Below are 24,474 nucleotides of genomic sequence, written 5' to 3' on the forward strand. Positions count from 1 at the left end.
TTTTGATGACCATTTCCTCTAAACACCTCAAAGCTTCCACTTTGCAGCATCTTATCTCCTACAAGTCATTAGCCTAGAACAGTTCTAACGCAGCACAAGACAACCTGTTCTCCTTATACTGTATATTTTATTTTGTGTACAGTCAAACTATTTTGTCAACAGATAAAGCCAATAAAATTTAGAAACACATTAATAAAACAAATTAAACATATACACTTTATTTACATTTTTTATTACTTACTGTAAATTATAAGAGCCAAAGATGTTGCTGAAAGATACATCTATTAAAGGAAAAATGCCCCTGATTAGAAGGGGTTATCTTCAAACTGTTTTATCTTCATCAGAAAGTTCATTAAAGGGCACACATTAGACTTTGACAAACGGCACATATTTCTGTTATAGACTACAGTGAATGCTTCAACGAAAGGAAGAGTTTCTCCAACTCATATGCAATTTTAACTGTGTGTGTGTGTGCACGCTATTAGAATATACCCTCATATTAGCTGACAAAGGATAAACCCTAATAATGCTGTTATATTTTTCCTTAAACTAGGACTTACTGAAAAAGCCATACTTTGCCAGCCCATTTCATGTTTTCATGCAACCATTTCAGAGAGTAGCTATAGTCAAGGATATAAACCTGTTCATTGGCATTATTGACAGTCATGTGCTTTATGACAAGTCTTGGTGTTGACAGCCTAGAGGCCTGAACCAGCCGGCCCACTGCATCCTGATAGTCATCTTTACATTTAGTATAATCTTTATGCTGAACTCTCTCTTCTTCACATCTGCAAAAGGGAAAAACAAAAAAAACAACCAGAAAACCATCTTGATCCTGAAAGAGCACGGTTATGCTTTATAGTGAGCCTACACACATAAATGACAACTTGGTGCAAAGTGTGTCTGTTTTCTAATAGAATATTATCCAAAATAGAAAAAAGGAAACAGGCCGTACTGCAAATCCTAAGTAAAAACAGTCCTTCATTTCATTGGACTGGCAAGCACCCTACTCCTTTGGTATTTTCCCCAATATCTATAGAAGCAACACAAGGGGTGAGTCTGAGTGGATATATTTTTCTCTTTCTTTCTTTTGTTCTCTAATAGAATATTATGCCATATCTCACAAAAGAAAGGAGAGAACATGGAAATACAAAGGGGCCTATGTGCAAAACACTGGAGAAAAACATCACCAGTGATGTTGCCCATAGCAACCAATCAGATCTTTGCTTTTGTTTTCTAACTTGTAGGTGACTGCTGAAACCTAATTGCTGATTTGTTGCTATGGACAATATCGCTGGTGATGTTTTTCTCCAATGTTTTACAAAGCATGATAAATAGGCCCCAAATTATTCTACATTTACTGACACTTTAAAAAGAGGCCAATATTTGTATTCCCCGTTAGAGAGGGTAAGTCCATTCTGCATGCAAATACATAATGCACAAATATGCTCAAGATTGTACAGAGTTCATAAAGTCCAGTTCATGAAGTCTGGGGAAAATTACATAAAACAACAAGGTTGCCCAATCATAGAGCTACAATATCTTGAACTACACTTTATCAACATGTGCACTGTCTTAACCATAAAATAGTTATGTATTTATGTTTGACCTAATTGAACATATTTTCCATGTAGTATTTATACTTATACATTTGGTACAGTTTATTTATGAATGTTTAAAAACAAAAAGGCGGTATAAATGTGAAACCTTTATTGGCTAACTAAGATAATCATAGCAAGCTTTCAGAACATTTTAGTTCCTTTTACAAGCTGAATATAATGAAGCTGTGGTGTTCTCTGATATAGAGGGAGTCCTCGAGCTACATACACGCGACTTACATACAACTGATACTTACAAAACAGAGGCTATTACAGTAACATACTATGTTTGCTTGGCCTTTATTAGCATTTAGCTTTAATAAACCACCTGCCCAAATCCCCTACTTACTTACTTCAGAGCACAAAAAGGTAAAAAAATAAATATGCACAGAAAGGTAAAACTAAATACTATGTTAAGACAAACCTCTATCTTGTTGCATTTAATAAGTAAATGTATATGTTTAAACATACATACAAATTCAACTTAAGAACAAACTTACAGACCCTATCTCATATGTAAACCATACTGCCTGTATATACAATATTCATAGATCAAATGACCAACAAAAATCAAAGTCCATCTCTGTGTGAAGTGCTAACAAAGTCATATACAAGGGGAAATGCAAGGGTACCGAATAATGTGGATCAAAGTGGCTGAATATTAATCAGGGCTAAATGAATGGAGTGTGAAATAAAAGGAATTCTATATGAACAGGTAGTCTAGTGTCCCAACAGCTGTTTGTGTTTCCTAGGTGAAGGCAGTTCTTAATCCACATAATTAGCCATAAATCCAAGACCCAGGTTCAGTCCCTTCTCCAGAGAAGGGTGGTGGGTTGTGATAGGGCACTTCTTGTTAGTTTTATTTTAGGTTTGGAAGCTAAATGCTAGACGTGGTGTGTCTGGGAATATGCTTTTGAGCCTCTCATCCTCTCATCCAAGTGTACCCTGTATATCCCTGGCTATTTTTCTTAGGGTCTTTAGTTGTGGATTGTATGCGACCACTAGAGGCAACTGATTTATTTCAGGTTTTTCATTATACTCGAGAAGTTGACTCCTGGGTGATTGACATATTGATGTGATGAAATCGATGTGATTTTGGGTTGGGTTAGAGGAATCACCAGTGTGGCAAATTAAAACTTAGGCATGTACTATACTATAGCAATTACTGAGGGCAAACAATGTTAAATGCACTTTTAGTAGCCTTTAATAGAAGTGCAAACTTTCCCCCAATTTTTTTCCTTAATGTAAAATTGACATAGCAACATGTCAAGCAACTATAGTAAAAAGTTGAGCAAAGAATAATCTCTCAGGCTCCAGATCGCTAGACTATATGTATTTCTGGAAAAGTACTTCCATTGACACTGACCAGTCTGACTCCCTGGGACTATCAGAAGTATATTCAGAAGTAATTTCAAAGCAACTCTGGAAACTAAACATAAAAGATACATGCTGCAGTATAAATCCAATGTATTTTTAATGTAAGTGTATTGCTTTGTGCTTTTTATATGCTGAAACCAACCTTTTCAGAATGATTTGCAGAATCTGATTGCTGCCTCCTGGTGACTGAATGCTGCTGGCATTCGATACCATGAAAATTTCAATGGATAACAACATCTCTATCTCGGAAACGAAAGAGGGGATGAGAAGCACTTTACGATACAGATTTCCTTCCATGGGTGGGTAGCAACCCAATGATACTGCACCTGAAAAAAAAAGTGCAGAAAAACAAATTGGGATATAGAGTTCTATAAAAAAAAGTCCAAATATTTTCTGGCAAAATAATGCACTACATTAACTCTACTAATTAACTAGACATTTGCAGCTTGTACACTAGTTGAAAAGTACAGCAGATACCTGGAAAATTAACTTAAAAAATATCACTATAAATCATGCATAATAAGCATTTTAATAATGTCATTCCTTTATAATTAGAGAATAAAGATCCAGGGGTTACCACTGATGTTGTATGATTTAGTCAAGTATCTTCTATAGTGATTATAATCACTATTCTTAGATCCTGGGCCAGCATTAAAATACATTAGCCCAAGGTACTACTCGATTGAGCTCTCAGTGTGCATATAGAGTGGAGTAACAGTTTGCATTCTACAGTCTTCCTGCCCAGGAAGGCCACAAAGGATCCCTGGGACAGAAGAAGTTACAGAACTCATAGATCTTTCGTTGAGAAGAATTGATTTTAAATGTTTGTCACCTTTGTCCTGATGAGTGAGATATAGACATAAGATTGACTAGCAATCAAAAACCTAGCACTATTGATACCTGTATATTATCATGTGCTGTTTACCAACTGCTTGCCTTTATTCACTTGCATGTTGCCTAAATGTTTGTTGAAATGCATATGATTCTTGCATTGTAGTATACTGTACAGCTCCATTTTCACCCTAGCTCCTGTGGACTTTATTTCAGGATGTCTCAAGCTGTACATTCTCATAGTAACCAGCCTTAACTTACTTATATGTGCTGAAGCAAACGCAGGCTGCTTTTTTTTTTTGCCCTTTCACACATTGTACTTTTCCTGGATGATGAGACTGTGAACTGTCTTTTTTAAACGCAGGCCCCTACCACCAACCAGGCAACCTGCCTCCCCCCCCCCCCCCCCGCCTTGCTCTGCCCAGTTGGATTAGCAGATGCAAAACTGACATGGCAAATATGGCAAAAGCACACTGCAAAATGAGGTTTAGAGCAACACAATCCAATTTGGAAGCTAATTAGGTGTGGAAAACAGAGGTAAACGCGAGGGGTAATTTTCTACCAGGAAGGCACAAGAAATTGAGCATTGACTAATGCAATCAGTGCTTGCCGCAGGCCTGTGGCTACTTACACAATGCATCACAGAGAATGCACCCCCCCCAAAAAAATGGCTGATTGCACCAATCAGCCCATAAAAAAAAATATTAAAACAGGGCCTAATTTTCCCACCAAATGTGTATCTCCTCTTGCCATGGGAAATTATTTGATACTATACCTTGATAAACTATTTTTTATAATGCTTTCAGTAACAAATAGTAGCAATTCATTGTTAAGTTTTAGAGATGTGCTTATTATTGATAATTAGCCAACACACAATGCCCATTGGCTACAAATTCCCAAGAATAGGTTGTTATTGATGTAATGTATGACGTGTGCCATGTTTGACTTAAATAAACATAAAGGGTACATTTAGCCCATCATTGTGGAACAGTTTCATATTTCCCTTAGGATAATATGTACTTCTGACTTCTATGCAACAATTAAACTATACAGGTATGGGATCCATTATCCGGAAAACCAGTTATTCAAAAAGCTCTGAATTACGGAAAGACATTTTTTTGGGGTTGACATTCCCTTTAATGTACCCAGTGAAAAAGCTGTATTGCTAGTGTATGCTACTGATTAAAAGTGAAGAGCAGAGAAATAACTGGCACCACTTGGGTTATTTCTAGCAGGGAAAACCCTTGCTCATTTATTGCAGATGCAACATTTCGGGGTGTAACCCCTTTGTCAAGCATGCTTAAGTATGAAACCAGTTTAAGATTTCTCAAAAGCCCATATTTTTACAAGTGTAATGTGTGTGAAAGTGTGTTCTTATTTGTTTAGGATCTTGAGATGCTGGCAAAGGGGTCTTTCATTATTCTGTATAAAATATGTTACAACTCAAAATATACGCATAGATCTATGCTAAGAGGGCAGTACAATGGTGCCATAGTATGTACTCTAATCAAAGTAGCATTGCCAGGTTGTTCGATCTTCAAACATTGTTTACTCACATTTATAAAGTGCTCTTGCTCGGAGCCATAGACAACTTCGTCCCAAGGATGTGATTAATGATCTGAGTAAGGTAAAGTCAACTGGAATTTTTTTGGCAACCATAAAATCTATCACATTTGAGGATACACCAAGAGTATTATTTTCTATGCAGGATTCCAAAAGTTTGTTAAAAAGCAAGCTGTATTGGGAGACATCCACATCCGCTGAAAAAAAAAGAAAACTTTTTTTTATTGAACTTCCTTCAACTTAAGGAGATTAATGATCTTTTAAATACTGGTACAACTTTTCCTGCCCAATGTGCCAGCTTCTGGCCACAAATCTGCATCAACAATGGATATGGTTGGCAGATGGCTTCCAAAAAAAAGAGGGGGCTGATCAATGCACATTCCCTGGGCCAAATCTCACAAGTAATTCACACAGTGTAAGTTCATACACCAGGGGGTTCTAGTCTCAATTTTATCATCACACAATATCCAAACCCACTTTTGGCCATAACATTCACAGGCTTGGTGTGGGGGGCAAAAACAACACGAAGGTTTGGCCTTTCATCCACAGAATGGCTTTGCTTAAAAGGATACTGATGGGAAAATTGTTTTTTTTTTTCTTCAGTTAATAGTGTTGCTCCAGCAGAATACTGCACTGAAATCCGTTTCTCAAAAGAGCAAACAGATTTTTTTATATTTAATTTGAAATCTGACAAGGGGCTAGACATATTGTCTATTTCCCAGCTGGCCTAGTCATGTGATTTGTGCTCTAAATATTTTAGTCACTCTTTACTGCTGCACTACAAGTTGGAGTGATATCACCCCCCCCCTTTCCCCCAGCAGCCTAACAACAGAACAATGGGAAGGTAACCAGATAGCAGCTCCCTAACACAAGATAACAGCTGCCTGGTAGATCTAAGAACAGCACTCAATAGTAAAATCCAGGTCCCACAGCGACACATTCAGTTACATTGAGTAGGAGAAACATCAGCCTGCCAGAAAGCAGTTCCCACCTAAAGTGCTGCCTCTTTCTGAAAGCACATGACCAGGCAAAATGACCGAAGATGGCTGCCTACACACCAATATTACAACTAAAAAAATACACTTGCTGGTTCAGGAATGACATTTTATATTGTAGAGTGAATTATTTGCAGTGTAATTTAGAAATAAAAACTACATCATAAAAATCATGATATAATCCCTTTAAAGGAGAAGGAAAGCTATGAAGTCATTTAATTGCCAATAGATTAGCTGCTATAATGAAAGCTAGAATGCTATATTTATTGTGTAGAATATTTTACCATACCTGAGTAAAAAGCTCTAGAAGCTCTCTGTTTGTTTAGGATAGCAGCTGCAGTATTTGCTTGGTGTGACATCACTTCCTGCCCGAGTCTCTCCCTGCTCTGGGCTTAGATTACAGCAGAGAAGGGAGGGGAGCAAACTGAGCATGCTCACGCCCGGGGCAAGGAGGTTTAAGCTGACGGCAGGAAGTCTAATACAGAAGCCCATGTGTACACAATAGAAGGAAAAAAATGCAGTGTTTCTTTTGACAGGGGACTCAGAGCAGCATTACTTTGAGGGTTTACTGGTATATTTAGGTGGACCTTTCTGATAAGGCTTCTCCTTTAAAGGGGTTGTTGATCTTTAAATTAACTGTTAGTATGAGTGATACTCAGATAATTTGCAATTGGTTTTCATTTTTTATTATTTGAGTTATTTAGCCTTTTATGCAAGAGATCTCCAGATGTTTGCTATTTAAGCAATCTGGTTGCTAGGGTCCAAATGACCATAGCACCATTCACTGATTTGAATAAGAGACTGGAATATGAATAGGGGAGAACATGAATAGAAACATGAGTAATAAGAACATTTGTAGCCTTACAGAGCATTTGTTTTTAAGATGGGGTCAGTGACCCCCATTAAAAAACTGGAAAGAATCATAAGAAAGTGGCAAATTAAAAAAACAGAAAAAGATAGACAATGAAAACAAACTGAAAAGTTGCTTAGAAATGGCCATTCTATAACATACTAAAACTAAACTGAAAGGTGAACCACCCCTTTAAATATAAAAATTCAAATGGGGCTGTAGGAACACTCCAAAAGCAAAGTAAAATAAAAGTAAAGACCTGATCGAATTTGCTTCAAACAAAAAAACATCACAAGTAGTGGGTCTGTGGAGCTCACAGCAAGATAAGTAGCCGTTTTAAGTGAAAGAACAGCTAAGGACTGACCAAACCAATGATTAAATTATGGATGCATATACTACATAGGAGTGACCTGGTCGGCATTTTAAAATAATGAAAATTGAATGTACTGTTGCTCTGCACTGGTAAAATGTGTTTGCTTCAGAAACACTATTACAGTTTATATAAACATGGGGGCAGCCATTCAATCACAGGATAAGCAATAGATAACAGATAAGTTCTGAAGAATCCTATTCTATGCTACAGAGCTTACCTGTTATCTGCGCTGTATCCTGTGCATTTCTTCCTTTTTCAGCTTTGAATGGCTGCCCCCGTGGTTACACAACAGTCTTTTTATATAAACTATAACAGAGTTTCTGAAGCAAACACACCAGTTTTACCAGTGCAGCGCAATAGTACAGAATGTACTTTAATACAATTTTCTTTTTTTGGAGCTACTGTTCCATTAATATGTAAGGAAATGTTCTTGATAATTCCAATTCTGCTGATACGCAACTTGTCTTGTGACCCCTTCCATTAATTGAATGAATTGTGTTATACATCAGTTCTTTCTGAACCTATATTTATAGTTGTTATATGGATTATGTTTTTAACAACGGTTTGTTTTTTTCTAATAAAAAGTGTTTCTGTATGCTTGAAATCCCTTTGAAGCCTGAGTGGGCTCATTCTTGTGTATGGCTTTTCACTAAACAAGAAACCTGTTCTTCTTAGACTTACTTAATGAGCACTGCAGTCCTGGCAGATTCTGAAGCACCTCGAGACACACATCAAACATGTTTTTATTCAGCGTTTCCTGTGCAATTGTACACAGCAGGTTATGGCGATTTAGCACATCCATCCTTTCACAGGGCCACACTTGTGTGTTAATAATCCACTCTGACTCTGGGAAAATTAGAACATTACAAATATGTTGTTCATAGTCTGGCTACTAAAACATTTGGGAACTGTATAACAAGAATAAATTGATCAACTTGCAACACATTTTCTACATTCTTTCATAGACTGCTTGCAAACCAACAACATTTGTATTTATTAGTGTGTGAATATAGCTTTGGATACTCTATGTTAACAGCATGTGCCATGACCTGACTCTTTTGACTTGCATATTTAGGATTTAACATCTCTACTGAGAGATGACGCTTTATTACTCTCTCATATACATTTTTTTTTGCACATGCTGGCACTTACATTTTTATCTCCAAGAAACAACACACACCCTCATACTTGAAAAAAAATCACAAAACTGCACTTAAAGACATAAAGGAGAAGGAAAGGTTAAAACTAAATTAGCCTTATCAGAAAGCTCCACCTAAATACACCAGTAAACCCTCAAAGTAATGCTGTTCTGAGTCCTCTGTCAAAAGAAAATCTTGTGTACACATGGGTAGGGATGTAGCGAACTGTTCGCCGGCGAACTAGTTCGCGCGAACTTCGACTGTTCGCGTCCGCCGCAAGTTCGCGAACGTCGCGCGACGTTCGCCAATAGGCGTTCGCGTCAAAATCGGTCGCCCATTCGACCATTCGATCGCTAAAATCGAACGATTTTCGTTCGATTCGAACGAAAATCGTTCGATCGAACGATTAAAATCCTTCGATCGTTCGAATCGAACGATTTTCGGATGATCGAAGTTCGCGAACAGTTCGCGAACAGTTCGCAAATTATGCCGGTGTTCGCGAACGGCGTTCGCGAACACATCGGCGGCGGTTCGCTACATCCCTACACATGGGCTTCTGTATCAGACTTCCTGCCTTCAGCTTAAACCTCCTTGCCCAGGGCGTGAGCATGCTCAGTTTGCTCCTCTTCCCCCCTTCTCTGCTGTAAATTGAGCCCACAGCTCCAAGGGAGAGACTCAGGCAGGAAGTGATGTCACACCAAGTTAATACTGCAGCTCCTATCCTAAACAAACAGAGAGCTTCTAGAGCTTTTTACTCAGGTATGGTAAAACATTCTACAGAATAAATATAGCATTCTAGCTTGCACTATTGCAGCTATTCTATTGACAATAAAATGCCTCTGTAGCTTTCCATCTCCTTTAAAGGGAACGTTTTTTCTCCAACTAGTCCTTATTACACCTTTTCCCCAAGGTCTTTTGAAGATAACATTAAACAGAATAAGTGGAACCTCAATTTTGCATCCCCTGATTTTAGGTTTTCACAAATTTTACATTGTTGTTTTGTTGTCCCATCTATATATTATGCATAATACATTTCCCTGATTTTACACCATTTTTTTCTGGTCCCCCTGAAAAAAGTAAAATGGGGGTTCTACTGTAATTTAAAAGGTGTAATTAAAAGGTAAGTGATACAAAATTATGAAGATTTTATTGACCCATAATTTTTTTTTACTCAGTTAATTAAAAACCTGGCCGGCCAGGAACTGCACTTACCTCGCAGAACCCACAATGCACCATTTAAGTATTTACAGTTTAAGAAAATCTCTACAGCTGTGTTTACAACTTGACATCGTGTTGCTTTACTCTCATCCCCTGTGAGTCCATTTAGGACTGTGAAATGGATCTGCATTTTCTGAAGTTTTTTGAGCACCTTCCTTCCCTATAAAGAATGAAGGAAACTAGTGTAAGGCATTAATGCTGTACTGCATTAGGTGATATATTTGTATGGTCCAGTACACCTACTGTAAACACATACACATTTCTGCAATTTTATCTCAATGTCAAATATCCATTAGACAGCTAGTACAAAGATAAAGTACCTTTTGCCAAAGTTTATTTCTGGAATAGTGATACATGATGGAAATTCCAATTCTTCCTAAAATATTTTTGTCAATTTCACTTAGTTGGGCGTCTCTGTACACTGCAAATAATAATGTAACAAAGGTAAATTCAAGTATTAGCTTTAAACATTCACTATAAATATTTAATGTCAATTTATCTGACAGTAAAACACAAGAATGCTTTAGAATGGACAAACCTACAGAAAAAGGCTATCACTGCCAAACTTGATCACAAAAGTACCCAATGGATGGTCACAATCATTCCCCTACTGAACATCTGGCATGTATTTGTCCTCAAACAGGGTGGTAATTGCAAAGATGAAATTTATGTCCCTGCTGTGAGCAACATAGTAGTAAAATGATCATACCCAGAGCCGTATGTTTGGTAATAAAAGAATATTTGGTGCTTGCGCTTTCAATTATATGGCTAATTTACTGCAAAAATAATACAGACTTAGTGATAATACCAATTACCTGTGTCTGCAAAGTCACAATATGGAACTTCAGATTTATCGTCCTTTGACTCTTTCTGAAGTGCCCCCACAATGCAATTAGAAAACTTCTTAAGGTCGGTCACATTCTCACAACCTTTACGTAGGTTTAGATACAATGTTCCCAATTTCTGCCAATCATTTTTTTCTTTACAATGCTGGGCAAAAATAAATGTAAAGGTAGTGAGTTTCTTAACATGATCTGTAAATATGTTTAAAGGAAAGGACACTTACCTTATTCTAAATTTTGTATCAAAGAAGGAAGTGAGAAGACAACAAACATATTGAAAGGCAGTTAAGAGAGTTCAGAAGACATTTTCTGGAGCTGGAAAATAATTAGGTCTAGGGGACATAACCTTAAATTGGATAAATGTATGAAATAACGAGGAGAGGTAGTTACACGATTAAAGGAGAAGGAAAGGTGAAAGAGCGCCAAATACGGTACTCCTGTAAGTATAAAACTGCACAGGCTTTGGGTACTTCCTCTTCATCCTTCAATGCCCCCAGGCCCCACAGTGGAGTGAACAAGTCATCTTTTTTAACTCAAAGTTCAGCTTTTCACTCTAGTGCCACACCCGGTGTAAAGAAGGATGATTGCGCCGTTGTGATCGCTCACCCCGGGAATAGAGGACAAAAAGAAGACTTCACTATTTTTTTTTTACCTGAACTATGCAACAGATTATTTGGCAAAAACTTTAATAGAGTACAGGTATGGGATCCGTTATCCAGAAACCCATTATCCAGAAAGTTCTCTACAATTGTCTCTCCTCTTACATGCCTTTTGGGAGTTCTAGATGATATTGTAATGTCCAAATATGCTTGAAATAGATACCGCTCATTTCTATTCTATGCAAGGAAAAACTTAGCCATGCACTGGATGGACCCCGTCCACCAACGGTCAAGACTTGGAAACAATTGGATCACAAAGCTATCCTCCTAATTAAACTGACCTATGAAGTTAGAGGGACTGAAATACTGGCCATCTGTTACTAATGTATCGCTCACCGTTTGCTTCCCTTTGCTACACTCTCTGAACTGGAATGGTCTTGGTTGAATGTATTTTATTAAATATCAATAAAAAAGTTACCTTTAAAAAAACAAAAACGTACATACTTTTGCCTAAAAGCCCACGCCTCTATCACATTCCAATCCGTATACGCCTCTATAACTCTCTCGCAGTGGCTCTGTCTTGTATATGTCATAAAACAGGGAATAACCAAATATGCTTGCCACAATATGCATATAGCCATTATTTTTAGGGATGCACCGAATCCAGGATTCGGCCTTTTTCAGCAGGATTCGGATTCGGCAGAAACCTTCTGCCAGGCCAAACCAAATCCGAATCATAATTTGCATATGCAAATTAGGAGAGGGGAGGAAATTGTGTGAAAAAATGTTTTCCCCTTCCCACCCCTACTTTGCATATGCAAAATAGGATTTGGTTCGGTATTCGGCCGAATCTTTCGCAAAGGATTTGGGGGTTCGGCCGAATCCAAAATAGTGGATTCGGTGCATCCCTAATTATTTTAAGCAGAAACGCCACCTTCAGAATCACATTCCTACTGCTTGTAGATTAAACTTATGTTAGCAAGGCCATCTGCTGCGCCTTCTCTTTCTTTTGTTATGTGAACTACTTCATTTTATTTATAACATAAATGACAGAAATAAATGAAAATGAATAAGATGAAATTATAAAAATAAATGTGCAAAAATATTAAAATAAATCCTACATACCCCAACTTCTGCAACCGCTATATCCAAGTTACACAGCCAGTTCTTTTTTGAAAGTTGCATTTCAATCCTTCATGCAAACAATAAAAAAAGATAAATTAGATTATTCATAGAAATTTTTTTTTTTTCCTGGAAAAATGTAACAGCTATTTTATCTTCCTAAAATGGAATGTTATCCAGTACTGCAGCAGTTTGGTTGGTGAAACTGTAATATTAGGCATATAAATAAAGTGTAATTTCTGAAATATCTGCAGTTATCTTGTGAGCAAGACAACAAAATAACTGGGTAATTACCTTGAGACTTCAAGAGAGGCTGGCACAAGCCTGGGTTGAAAAAGCTTACGTTTTATTTTTCCAAAAATTAAGAACCAAGGCCTGACGCGTTTTGTGTCTACCAAGGACACTTAGTCATAGGCATATAAATAAAGTGTCATTTCTGAAATATCTGCAGTTATCTTGTGAGCAAGACAACAAAATAATTGGGTAATTACCTTACCTATGCAAAAATAATTACATAAAATATTGATTAAAAATGTTAAACGTTACTTTTTGATTAAAAACAAAACCTTTACAACATAGAAAATGCTTTTCTATATCAATACAGAGATTTTATTGGCATAATTCCCTTTTACAAAATACAGTAGAATACACCATTTTACATTTTTCAAGGGACCAGGAAAAATAGTGACAGCCTTAGCAAACCACCCCTTTAAAGAAAAGCCCAAAACAGAGATCCAAGGATAACCATAGCAGAACATGACAGAGTGCAAAAAATGGGGATTGGCACAGTCATAAAAGAACCCTTATAGAATCAGAGAAAATAAAAGAAATAAAATAATTCTTTGCATACAGGAAGTCTGAGAAAACATATGGAGTAATGGACTAAAAGGAGAATCAGCCTGGAATGAAAACACACACAAATGCAGAAAAGAACATTTCTGATTATAGAAAATAAAGCCAAATAAATATAAATTTGAATTATTTGCTTAATATAGACTCTACGAAAGATAGTCTTCCTGTAATTCAAAGCTTTCTGGACAAGAGATCCAGATAAGGGTCCCCATAGCTCTACGTAACATAGAATATGACAGCAACACAGTAAACATAAATTGCAGAAAATGCATTATTCTCTGCACAGTGAGATAATGCTTACACTTATTCAAATGGCAAAGAATACAATTAAAATAACTTTTACAGCTGTTTTAGCTAGGTTTTACCATCAATTAAAATTTAAATTAATTAGTTTTGGTTCCCCTTGTCATGTTTTTTTTTTTTTTTTATATATTCTTTATTTTCCGTTTTTAGAAGACAAAATACACACAATAAACAGCAAGACTGATGTAGAAGAGTTACATGCATACATATCCTAAGAGTAGCATTCATGGACTATCACACGTTGCAAGGTAGTAACCGGAGTGTAGTCTTAGTCACATATACAATTTCCATAGCAATGAGTACAGAGAGTTTTAACCATAAACCTCAAAGTGGAGTCATGTATGCACGCTATACATCAATAACAAGGGGAGGGGGGGGACACAGTTCCAATGCAAAACCATCAATTCCCCTCTCAACAAACGAGGGGAGATACTAAACCCGAGTATGTAGCATCCTATGAGTTGTCTCAAGGTCACCCTGAGCTGTCTTGGACATACAGGTAGAGGAACAGAGAAACAGAGTACGCAATCAATTGACCAGCATATTAGTATAATCAGGTGATTCTCTAAAGACGACCCATGTCGACCATGTGCGGACAAAGTTGTCCGGTGTTTTGTTGGAATAAGAGAGCAATTCTTCATTGCGCATGATAGAATTAAGTTCCTTTATCCAGTCCCCTACTGGCGGGGTAACACTTTGTTTCCAATATCTGGGAATAACTGATCTTGCCGCTGTTAGGGCGAAAGCAACCAATGCCTTCCGCACAATAACGGTTTGTGGAGGAGGTATCGATAAAAGTGCCATCCCCGGGTCAATGGGGAGGTCCATAGCCGTCACTTTAGATATACATTTTATTATAGCGACCCAGTAGGTACGAATCATAGGACACTCCCACCACATATGCAACATATCACCCTTGTGTAAATTACACCTCCAGCATTTGTTAGAGGAGTTTGGGAACATCTTATGAAGGACCACCGGGCACCGATACCATCGGGACAAAATTTTATAATTCGTCTCTTGCGCTTTACAGGCTGTTGCCATCGTATGTGTTAGCTTAAAGCTTACATCCCACTCTTTCTCGGTAATGTTGCGTTTGATATCAGCTGCCCATTTCGTAGTGTAACTAGGTAACTGTAACTGTTTCAGATTGCGAATGATATTGTAAATCTGCGAAATGGTATGTTGTGGTGGGGCTTTAGCCAGACATAGCTCATCAAATGGCGTTGTATCCGTCAATAACTTAACCTTTTCAGAGTGTGTTCGGAACCAATGTACTAACTGGTGATGCATAAATTGAAGGGAGAAAGAGTTCCCTGGCTCAGCGACAATAGTGTGAAGGGGGGCTATGCCATTAGAACTTCTGACTGAGGTAAATGCCAAAGTGTCACGCCCACGTTTATGTAAAAACCCCTTACTCAAAGTACCTGGAGGGAAACTAGGATTACCAATCAGCGGGGTCATGGGTCCCGGATTACTTGAGATGGCGATTGATCTGGATAATTTATCCCACATAGAGAGTGTAAGTTGCGTAACTAGGGGGAGAAGTTGTCTATTAAGTCTGTCAGATACTTTCAGCCAAGGAAGCGCTGTTATGGGCTGCTTCATCTGGTTTTGCTCAAGCTTTACCCATAGTTTGCAAGCAGTGTGATGAAAGCAGTCTACGATACGCTGGCAATTGGCCGCCTGGCAATAAGTAAGTAAATCTGGAAGCCCTAAGCCTCCTTTCCGTTTGTGGGTAAATAGAATAGACCGTTTCGATCTCGGCGATTTGTTGTCCCAAACAAATCGTATCAAAATAGTATTGACCTTCTGGATCATCCCTGGGGGCGGTGGATGAGGTATGGTCTGGAAGTAATATAAGTATTTTGGCAAAATAACCATTTTTATTGCGTTGATCCTTCCAAACCATGACAGGTGAAACAAACCCCAAGAACTGATATCTTGTTTCAGTTGAGCTAATAATGTATTGTAATTCAATGTTGCCGTCTGGCTCAGATCTCTGGGGATTTGAATGCCTAGGTATTTAAGCGAATGAGACTGCCAGGAAAACGGAAAATTCTCCTGTATTCGCCTGGCTTCTCCTGGGGTCAACGAAATATCTAAAGCTTCAGATTTTGTGACATTTACTTTAAAGTTACTGAACTTCCCAAAATTAACCAATTCCGCAAGTAAGGGCGGAGTGGATAGGAATGGAGATTTAAGAAATATTAAGAGGTCATCTGCGAATGCGGCAGTCTTGACCTCCTGGCCCGCAATTGTGGGCCCCAATATCAGCTGATTCGATCTAATCGCTTGCAAGAGGTGTTCCATCGCCAAAATGTATAACAATGGAGATAAGGGACACCCCTGACGTGTCCCATTCGCTAAACTAAACGGTTCAGACAGGATCCCGTTAATTCTAATCCTAGCAGTGGGAACAGTATAAAGGGCCATTACCTTAGATATAAACCGCTCACCCCATCCCACCTGCAGCATTGCAGCTTTAAGGAAGGCCCAACTCACCCTATCGAAGGCCTTCTCCGCATCTAGGGACAATAAGAGCACCGGGGTTTTCCCCGTTTGAACAGTCTGTATAAGAGAGAAGACCTTCAAGGTATTATCTCTCGCTTCCCTCCCGGGCACAAAACCCACCTGATCTGGGTGTATCAAATCATTCAACAACGGCTTAATTCTGTTACCCAACAGTTTTGCGTACAATTTGGTATCTACGTTCAACAACGAAATGGGTCTATAGCTGGTACAATTCTTCGGGTCTTTGCCCGGTTTTAAAATTAAAGTGATGGTAGCCTCCAAGAATGCCGGGGAGGGAGGCGAGAGATCTGAGATAGAGTTATAAGCCGCTAGCATTGCCGGAGCCAAATTCCCTCCCAGGGACTTGTATATTCCCACTGAGAAACCATCAGGACCCGGGCTCTTTCCGCTCGGAGTTGTGGTAATGGCTGCCTTAAGTTCCTCTGCTGTAAAAGGCTGAGATAACGCTTCCTGCAGGGACGGGTCGTGAGTCGTTATGCGAGATGAGTTTTGGATATAATCCAACATTTGTGGGGAGATGTTTGATGCAGCGGGATTATTGATATTGTATAGTGCCTGATAGTACTGCTTAAAGGTCTCAGCCACCTCCGAGGAGAGGTGGGTGGTCGAGCCATTTGGAGTGTTAATGTGGGGAATGTAGGTGGCCAAATGTTTCCTCTTTAACTGTCTAGCCAGTAAACTCCCACATTTACTGCCAATCTCATAGAACCGACCCTTACACCGTTCAATAAATTTCTTATAGCGTTGTTGAGTGAGAGCTAACAATTCCTGACGAGCCTTAGTCAACTCACCAAATACCTGTTGGGACAGAGATTGTTTGTGGGATCGTTCCAAGGATTGAATTTTAAGAATTAACTCCTGCATAACTTTAGCCCTTTGTTTCTTAAGTCTCGCTCCGTGTTTAATCAACGAACCCCGCAGCATACACTTCAGAGTTTCCCATTTAGTTAGACACGGGGTAGGGTCTTCTTTATGATCAGATTCGAAATTAGAAATTACATCTCTTAATTCAGCAAGACAAGGGGCATCATCCAGTAAAGATTCATTAAGTCGCCAAGACCAAGCACGTATGGGAAGGTCAGGAACACTCAGATCTAAATGGACCGGGTGGTGATCTGAACAAGTCTGAGCCCCGATTTCTGTGTTTCTAACCCAATCCAGGACATGATGGGAGATGAAAAGGTAGTCAATCCGACTATATTGGTTATGTGGAATAGAATAATGGGTATAATCCTTAACGGTCGGGTGTTGAAACCTCCAACTATCCACTAACTGATGGGAATGAAGCATTGTTTTAGCTTTTTTCAGTTGGCGATAGGGGATACTCGATTTCCCAGTGGATACATCTAATAGGGGCTCCAGAGCCATGTTCAGATCTCCCCCCACAACCACAACTCCCTCCATCAAATTGGACAAAAATTGAAACGACTTCTCTAAGAATTGGGGCTGTTGAACATTCGGAGCGTAGCAATTGACTATGGTCATAATAGATTTCTGTATCTCAATTTTTACTGCAAGTATACGCCCCAAGTCATCTTTCTTGGTATCAATCAAGTGATGGGTGCAGTTGCGGTGTATGGCTATCGCTGTTCCCTTAGTCCTAGCCTCTGGATTGTCATTAAAAAACCAGGTAGTATAGTATTTGTTGGTGAACACAGGCCTATGTCCTTCCTTAAAATGCGTTTCCTGCAAAAGTAGGATATCTGTTCTAGACTTATGCATTTCATACAGTAATTGTGACCTTTTCTCTGGGGTGTTCATGCCTCTGCAATTTAGAGTGGAGACTCTAATATTAGCCATTATCCAAAATTACCAAAAACCAAACTGCAGGGCATGAACTCCTCGGGCTCGGGGGATGAGGCAATTGGAACTGTGTCAAGGGAATCGGGATTTCACATACAAACAGTAAACAAAAAACTAAGTACACAACTGTGATCACGGGTCTCATACCCATGGTTTCCCTAGTGTGGGGAGCAAAGTCGGGCGCCAGTACCATGTCGTACTGGAGAGCACACTAGAGAGGGGTGTAAAAGAGGAAAAGGGGGCCTCCAAAGCCGCCAAGAACAAACTGGAATAATGATAATTTTTTTTTTTTTTCTCTAAATTTTAAGTTTTGAACTAGAAAAGTAGGAAACAGTCATAGCACCGTGGGGGATCACTACAGAGAAGGCTAACAGGTACGTATGCATCTGAAAGTCACAAATACTCGTGAGCCTGATGTGTGCCTGCACACGCACTGCCACTCAGGATGATTAAGGATATAGAGAAGTAGTGGCAATCTAAGGCCTCTCGTGCAGACCCACATTCAGGCCACTTGCAGCAACCCTAAAAGGCACATATAGTAGGCACAAACCTAGTAACAGCAGTAGTAGCATGACCCTCTCACATATCTGTAATACAGAACATTGGAATATGCAGACGAAGTTGCAGATAGTAAAACAAGAGGAAAGAAGTGGAGGGAGGAAAGACAAAAATAAACAAGATAGAGAAAAAGGCATAGGCATTAATATCTCACGTCTCCCAGACCACGGTGGAAGAGCTGCCATCGATTACAAGTACAGTCACACAGGTATCTCATCGAGGGAATCGGCCAAAGCACTGGATAGGCAAACAGGAGTCCCGGCCAACATTACAGTCCTGGGTAAAGCTGTAGAGAGGTGTCGATGACTCAGACAGGGTCGGAAGCTCCAAATTTTCAGGGTGGTCTCCTCTGCGGGTCCCAAGCGAGTTGATTCCAATCCGGAACCGAGATCTTGGGTAAGCTGAGCCGTTTCGTGAAATCCTCCAAGTCCGCTGGGGATCGCAGCACCGCCGTGCGCCCTCTATCAGATGCAATTAAGGCGAATGGAAAGCCCCACCGATATTTGATACCCTTGTCTTGCATGACCTGCAACAACGGGCGAAGCGCTCTCCTTTGCCTTAGCGTGTATTTGGAGAGGTCAGAAAACAACTTGAGTTTAGCACCATCAAAGTCAATTTCACCTTTATCATTCGCCTTCCGCATAATCATCTCCTTCTCCGCATAGAAATGGACCCGGCAAATGACATCCCTTGGAAATTTAGCCTCCGGGTTGAAAGGCCGTAGTTCCCGATGTACACGGTCCATTTCCAGGTGGGTACCGTCTGGCCGACCCAGTAAGCTATTGAAAATGTCCTGAATGGAGACACGCAAGTCCTCCGGCCCTGTAGCTTCTGGTAGGCCCTTAATGCGGATATTGTTCCGACGGCTCCTATTTTCCTGGTCATCCAGGTGTTGCTGTAGCTGGAGCAGTTGCCGTGACTGGGCGTCAATCACTGCTTGCATGGACTCCGCCTTCTTGGAGTGTTCCCCATGTTGATCCTCGAGCCTCGTTACTTTAGCGCCCAAATGTTGGATGTGCTTGTTAATAGTCGTGATCTCACCCCGCAAAGATTGTTCCAACTGTGCCATCTGCATGGTAAAATCAGTTTTCGTGGGGAGATTGCCAATGAGGCTCCTAATGGCCTGCATATCCGCGGAATAAACACCAGGTGTAGGTGGCAGGTGGGAATGCGCCATAACATCGTCCGCCATTAAGGGTCGCCCCCTCGTGTCTTGGTCAACGGCACCTGTTAGCGACTCAGCCAGAGTGCAGGAGCCAGGTAGTGGGGGTTGCGACTGGTTAACATACACTGCTGCAGAGCAGTCAGGGGGTCGGGCCGCGCAGCCCTCAGACTGTAAGGCCCGCGACTCATGGGCCTTGTCCCACTCCCCCCCGTCGCCACTGCTCCACTCTAGAGAGCCCTCGGCAATAGGCGTATGAGGAACAGTACTTGCCGTGCGGTGTGCTGGGGAGACTGCACTGTCACCTGGCTGTGTGTTGCGCCGCGGTGTCGTGGAGGTGGAGGTAGAATTACCGCTTTCCCGGGCCGCCTCCTCATCTAGGCCTGCTTCCCAAGATGGCCGCCGCTGACGGTCTGTCTGACTGCCACTGCCCTCTTTGGCGTTAAAGAAGGATTGTATTCCGCTCTTAGAGGGTACTTCTTGTCGAGGGGATTTCGCCTTCTGTTTCCCACGTTTAGTCATCTTATATCGCAATTATCTCGGCTTTGGAGGCCCTTCGTCTCGGGAGCTCTCAACACATGCGACTGCACAGGTACAGCGTCAGGCCACGCCCCCCCCTTGTCATGTTTACAAGTAGCAGCTCAGGAAGAATGATTACTAACTTTCTAAATTCTTACAATTTGTGGTAGTGTTTGAAAATCATATGCTTCCTGAAGGCGAACTTCCCCTTAAATGTAGGGACACATAGAATTATGCTATTTTGTATAAGTAGGAGCACACTTTGTAAATTCTACACGGAAAAACTACAATGTGCATCTCCTAAAGCTGAGAAATGATTGCCAGAATTTCACATTTAAAAAAAAATATTGTTCTGAACTTTTTGCTATTTTTATTTAATAAAAAAAAACTTGGGGGTTGTACAAACTTTCAAAACTAAATGCATCTACACAATGGATGAAAATTACTACATATACAAAGGTTACATAAAGATGGATTTGTTCAGTCATTATACAATTCATCAGTCATATTCTCACCTTGTTTTTATGTCTAGAATTATACTGATGGAATTTTTGGTTGCCTGGAGATGGTTCATTGCGGCTATTAACATGTTGATTTCCTCTGGCTTTAGCATCATTCCAGCTTCCACAAGCTGTAGGACAGTAGCACAGTAATGTTCAGTAATTAAAATCAGTTTGCTTACAAATAAAAAATGTGCCAACATATCAAATACAATTTGAGCGGATTAAAAACGTATTAACATACACAAAAGGTGGTCACAGACCAAATACAGATATAGGACATGTTATCCAGAATGCTTGGGACCTGGGATTTTCCAGATAAGGGGTCATTCTGTAATTTGGATCTCTATACCTTAAGTCTACTAAACATTTAACACGTAGGGGCCAATTCACCAAGCTCGAGTGAAGGATTCGAAGTAAAAAAAACGTAGAATTTTGAGGTATTTTTTGGGCTACTTCGAATGGGCTACTTCGACCTTCGACTACGACTTCGGATCGAAGGATTCAAACTAAAAATCGTTCGACTATTCGATAGTCGAAGTACTGTCTCTTTAAGAAAAAACTTCGACCCCCTAGTTCGCCATCTAAAACCTACCGAACCCAATGTTAGCCTATGGGGAAGCTCCCCATAGGCTTGCCTAAGTTTTTTTGGTCGAAGGATAACCCTTCGATCGTTGGATTAAAATCCTTCGAATTGTTCGATTCAAAGGATTTAATCATTCGTTCGATCGATGGATTATTACTTTGATCGTTCGATCGCAGTTTTTGCGCTAAAATTCTTCGACTTCGATATTCGAAGTCGAAGGATTTTAATTCCCAGTCGAATATCGAGGGTTAATTAACCCTCGATATTCGCCTCTTGGTGAATTTGCCCTTAAGATTGTGAGGTTTTGAGTTATTTAGATTTTTCTTCAGCAGCTCTGCAGTTTGGAATTTCAGAAATCTGCTTGCTAGGGTTCAAATTACCCTAGCAACCATGCATTGATTTGAATAAGAGAGTGGAATATGAATAGTAGAGGACCGGAATAGAAAGATGAGTACTAAAAAGTACCAATAACATTACATTTGTAGCCTTACAGAGCATACGATTTTAGATGGGGTCAATGACCCCTATTTGAAAGCTGGGAAGAATCAGAAAAAAAAACTGCAAATTATTCAAAAACTATAAAAAAAAAAAAAAAGAAAAAAAAGAAGACCAATTGAAAAGTTGCTTAAAATTGGCCATTCTGTAACTAAATGTTAACTTAAAGGTGAACCACCCCTTTTAACATAAACAAGAGTCATACCTTGCAGAATACATCCACTAAACTTGGTACTGCGGTTGCTAATCCTGCAGTGGCAATATTTTCAAATAACTTGATAAGCATTTCAGAGGAGGGCTGGAACAAGAAAGTTATTGAAGTCCAAATGTTATAACATCAGCCATTTAAAAAGAGACACTTTTTTTATTTTATAATAGTTATGGACATTGCTAAAATAGAACGCATATAGTAAATGTTCAATATGTAAATTAAATATAGGCCTAGCAAGACCCACTCAAAGAAGATCACATAAACAGGTCAATGCACTCCTTGGCAGACAGGCAGATACAGTACATGTCCCAAAACTCATCTTTTTTTTTTTAATAGGTTTTATTTATGCATTTTCAACATCTTATACATTAAGACATTTTTTCATCTTGGTTTTAGTACAATTTTATTTTATATAACTAACTAAACGCGTTTAGTTAGTTAACCGAAACGCGTTAGTTTCTGCACATACCCACTGCCATGTACCTCGCACTGTGTTTTTGAATAAAGCCACATTTTTCAAAAACGATTCTGCATGATACTTGGATCAGTGCCGGATAGCGGGTTTCATCTCAATACAGGTATACCGGACGGAAGTGGCCGGGTCCCGCGAGAGCAGTGATCCAGTGGTGTCAGTGGACACTGACACTCAAGCACATTATTTCCATTTTATTTAATTACATCTTTTTCATTCACTATTCCACATGGGTCTTTATGTATATAATGAGTGCTACATAGTGCCATAGATTTATTTGGAGCTTTGGTCGCATGTAAAGTAGAACCCCCATTCTACATTTTTCAGGGGACCAGAAAAAAATTGTGTAAAATCCAGGAAAATGTAAAATCAGGGAAATGTGTTATGTATAATATATAGGTGGGACCTCAAAACAACAATGTAAAATGAGTTAAAACTTCAAATCAGGGGATGTAAAATTGACAGATTTACATCATTTGAGGGGGGGGGGGGACGCAAAGTTAGAATAAAGTAAGTTCACCCCAGAAAACCGGAAAGTACACATACCCGCAAATCCAATTTGGGTACCTTTCCTAAATTTGGCAATTTTGGTGACATTTCCAAAAATAACCTAAAAACTTCCAACCTGCAGCATCTTATTTCCCACATCCTATTAGGTATCAAGATAAATCACCCCAAATATGGAAGCCTGGGGTCCTCTGAACAGTTTGATGTCCAATATGTATAGGTGTACCTAAGCACGTGGCATATAGGGGGCCCAAAATGAAGACCCCCCCCCATATGGTTGGTCATTTCAGGTACTGCAAAACCAAAACATCTACATTGTTTTGGGGGACGGCAAAGGTAGAAAAAAGTACGTTCACCCCAGAAAACCATATATTTTCGGAAAGTACACATTCCGCCGAATCCAAATAGGGTATGCATGTCTTTCTACTACACAACACCAAGCTGCAAAACTTTCCTAAATCTTGTGATTTTGGTGACATTTCCAAAAAATCACCTCAAATTTCCACCTTGAGATGTCTTATTTCCCACATACTATTAGGTATCAAGATAAAACACCCCAAATATGAATGCCTGGGGTCCGCTGAACAGTTTGATTCCCAGTGTACATAGGTTTATCAAAGTCCATGGCATGTAAAGACCCCAGAATCTGCCTTGTGCATACTTACTTGATGACTTACATTTAAACTAATTTATAAACCATGCCAGGTTTATGTGGTATTAAAAGTACCAATAATTATGGTGACCCCTGAAAACCATATATCTTTGGAAAGTACACATTCTGACTAATCCAAAATGGTTAATTATGTATTTTTACTCCAAACTACTCAACTGCAAAGCACTGCTAAAGGCAGTGGATTTTATGACATTTCTAAAAATCACCTAAAAAAAGTGGCAGCATTTATCTCACCATATTTCTTACATACAATTGTAAAACACCATCAATATTGACGCCAAGGGTCTACTGAACAGTTTGATGGCAATATGTATAGATAAACCAAAGGAGCTGACATGTGCGGCCCCCAAATAAAAATAGTGCATATGAATTTTCTCCTCTGCCGATTCGCCTTCTGTGAACAAAGCCCCTAACTACGTATTATGTGCCACAAGACCCTTTAACAGCACAAAGACCCCCCCAAAACCATATATATTTTTGTAAAGTACTCATTCTGACGAATACAAAATAGGTAATTATCTTTCTCTACTCCAAACTACCATACTGCAAAGCTACGCTAAAGGCAGCGTTTTTCTGAAAATCGCAATTGGCCACATTTATCTCAACCAATTTCTTACATACAATTGTAAAACACCCTAAATATTGACACCAAGATCTACAAAACAGTTTGATGCCCAATATGCATATATACACTAAAGCAGGTGGCATGTGCGGACCCCAAATAAAAATAGTGCATATGAATTTTCTTGGCTGCCAATTCGCCTTCTGTGAACAAAGCCCCCTAACTGCGT

At 39.5% G+C, this 24,474-nt stretch overlaps 1 protein-coding gene across 3 annotated transcripts in view; it reads right to left on the reverse strand.

Annotated features, from left to right (window-relative positions):
- Positions 1 to 208: 208 nt before the first annotated feature.
- The window catches only part of topaz1.L (testis and ovary specific PAZ domain containing 1 L homeolog), a 57,984-nt gene continuing 33,718 nt past the window's right edge, over positions 209 to 24,474 (reverse strand). For 2 of the 3 annotated variants that reach the window (XM_018267482.2, XM_018267481.2), the window contains exons 11-20: positions 22,026 to 22,118; positions 20,755 to 20,870; positions 12,511 to 12,577; positions 10,760 to 10,934; positions 10,265 to 10,365; positions 9,939 to 10,104; positions 8,269 to 8,433; positions 5,363 to 5,566; positions 3,118 to 3,301; positions 209 to 788 (exon numbers count right to left, since the gene is read on the reverse strand). In XM_018267482.2, coding sequence (XP_018122971.1) covers positions 557 to 788; positions 3,118 to 3,301; positions 5,363 to 5,566; positions 8,269 to 8,433; positions 9,939 to 10,104; positions 10,265 to 10,365; positions 10,760 to 10,934; positions 12,511 to 12,577; positions 20,755 to 20,870; positions 22,026 to 22,118 — 1,503 coding nt within the window. In that variant the 3' untranslated portion in view covers positions 209 to 556. The remainder of the gene's footprint in view (positions 789 to 3,117; positions 3,302 to 5,362; positions 5,567 to 8,268; positions 8,434 to 9,938; positions 10,105 to 10,264; positions 10,366 to 10,759; positions 10,935 to 12,510; positions 12,578 to 20,754; positions 20,871 to 22,025; positions 22,119 to 24,474) is intronic. The other variant, XM_041566028.1, reaches the window with a different exon arrangement.

This window comes from Xenopus laevis, chromosome 6L, assembly GCF_017654675.1.
Source record: "Xenopus laevis strain J_2021 chromosome 6L, Xenopus_laevis_v10.1, whole genome shotgun sequence".
Taxonomy (NCBI): Eukaryota; Metazoa; Chordata; class Amphibia; order Anura; family Pipidae; genus Xenopus; species Xenopus laevis.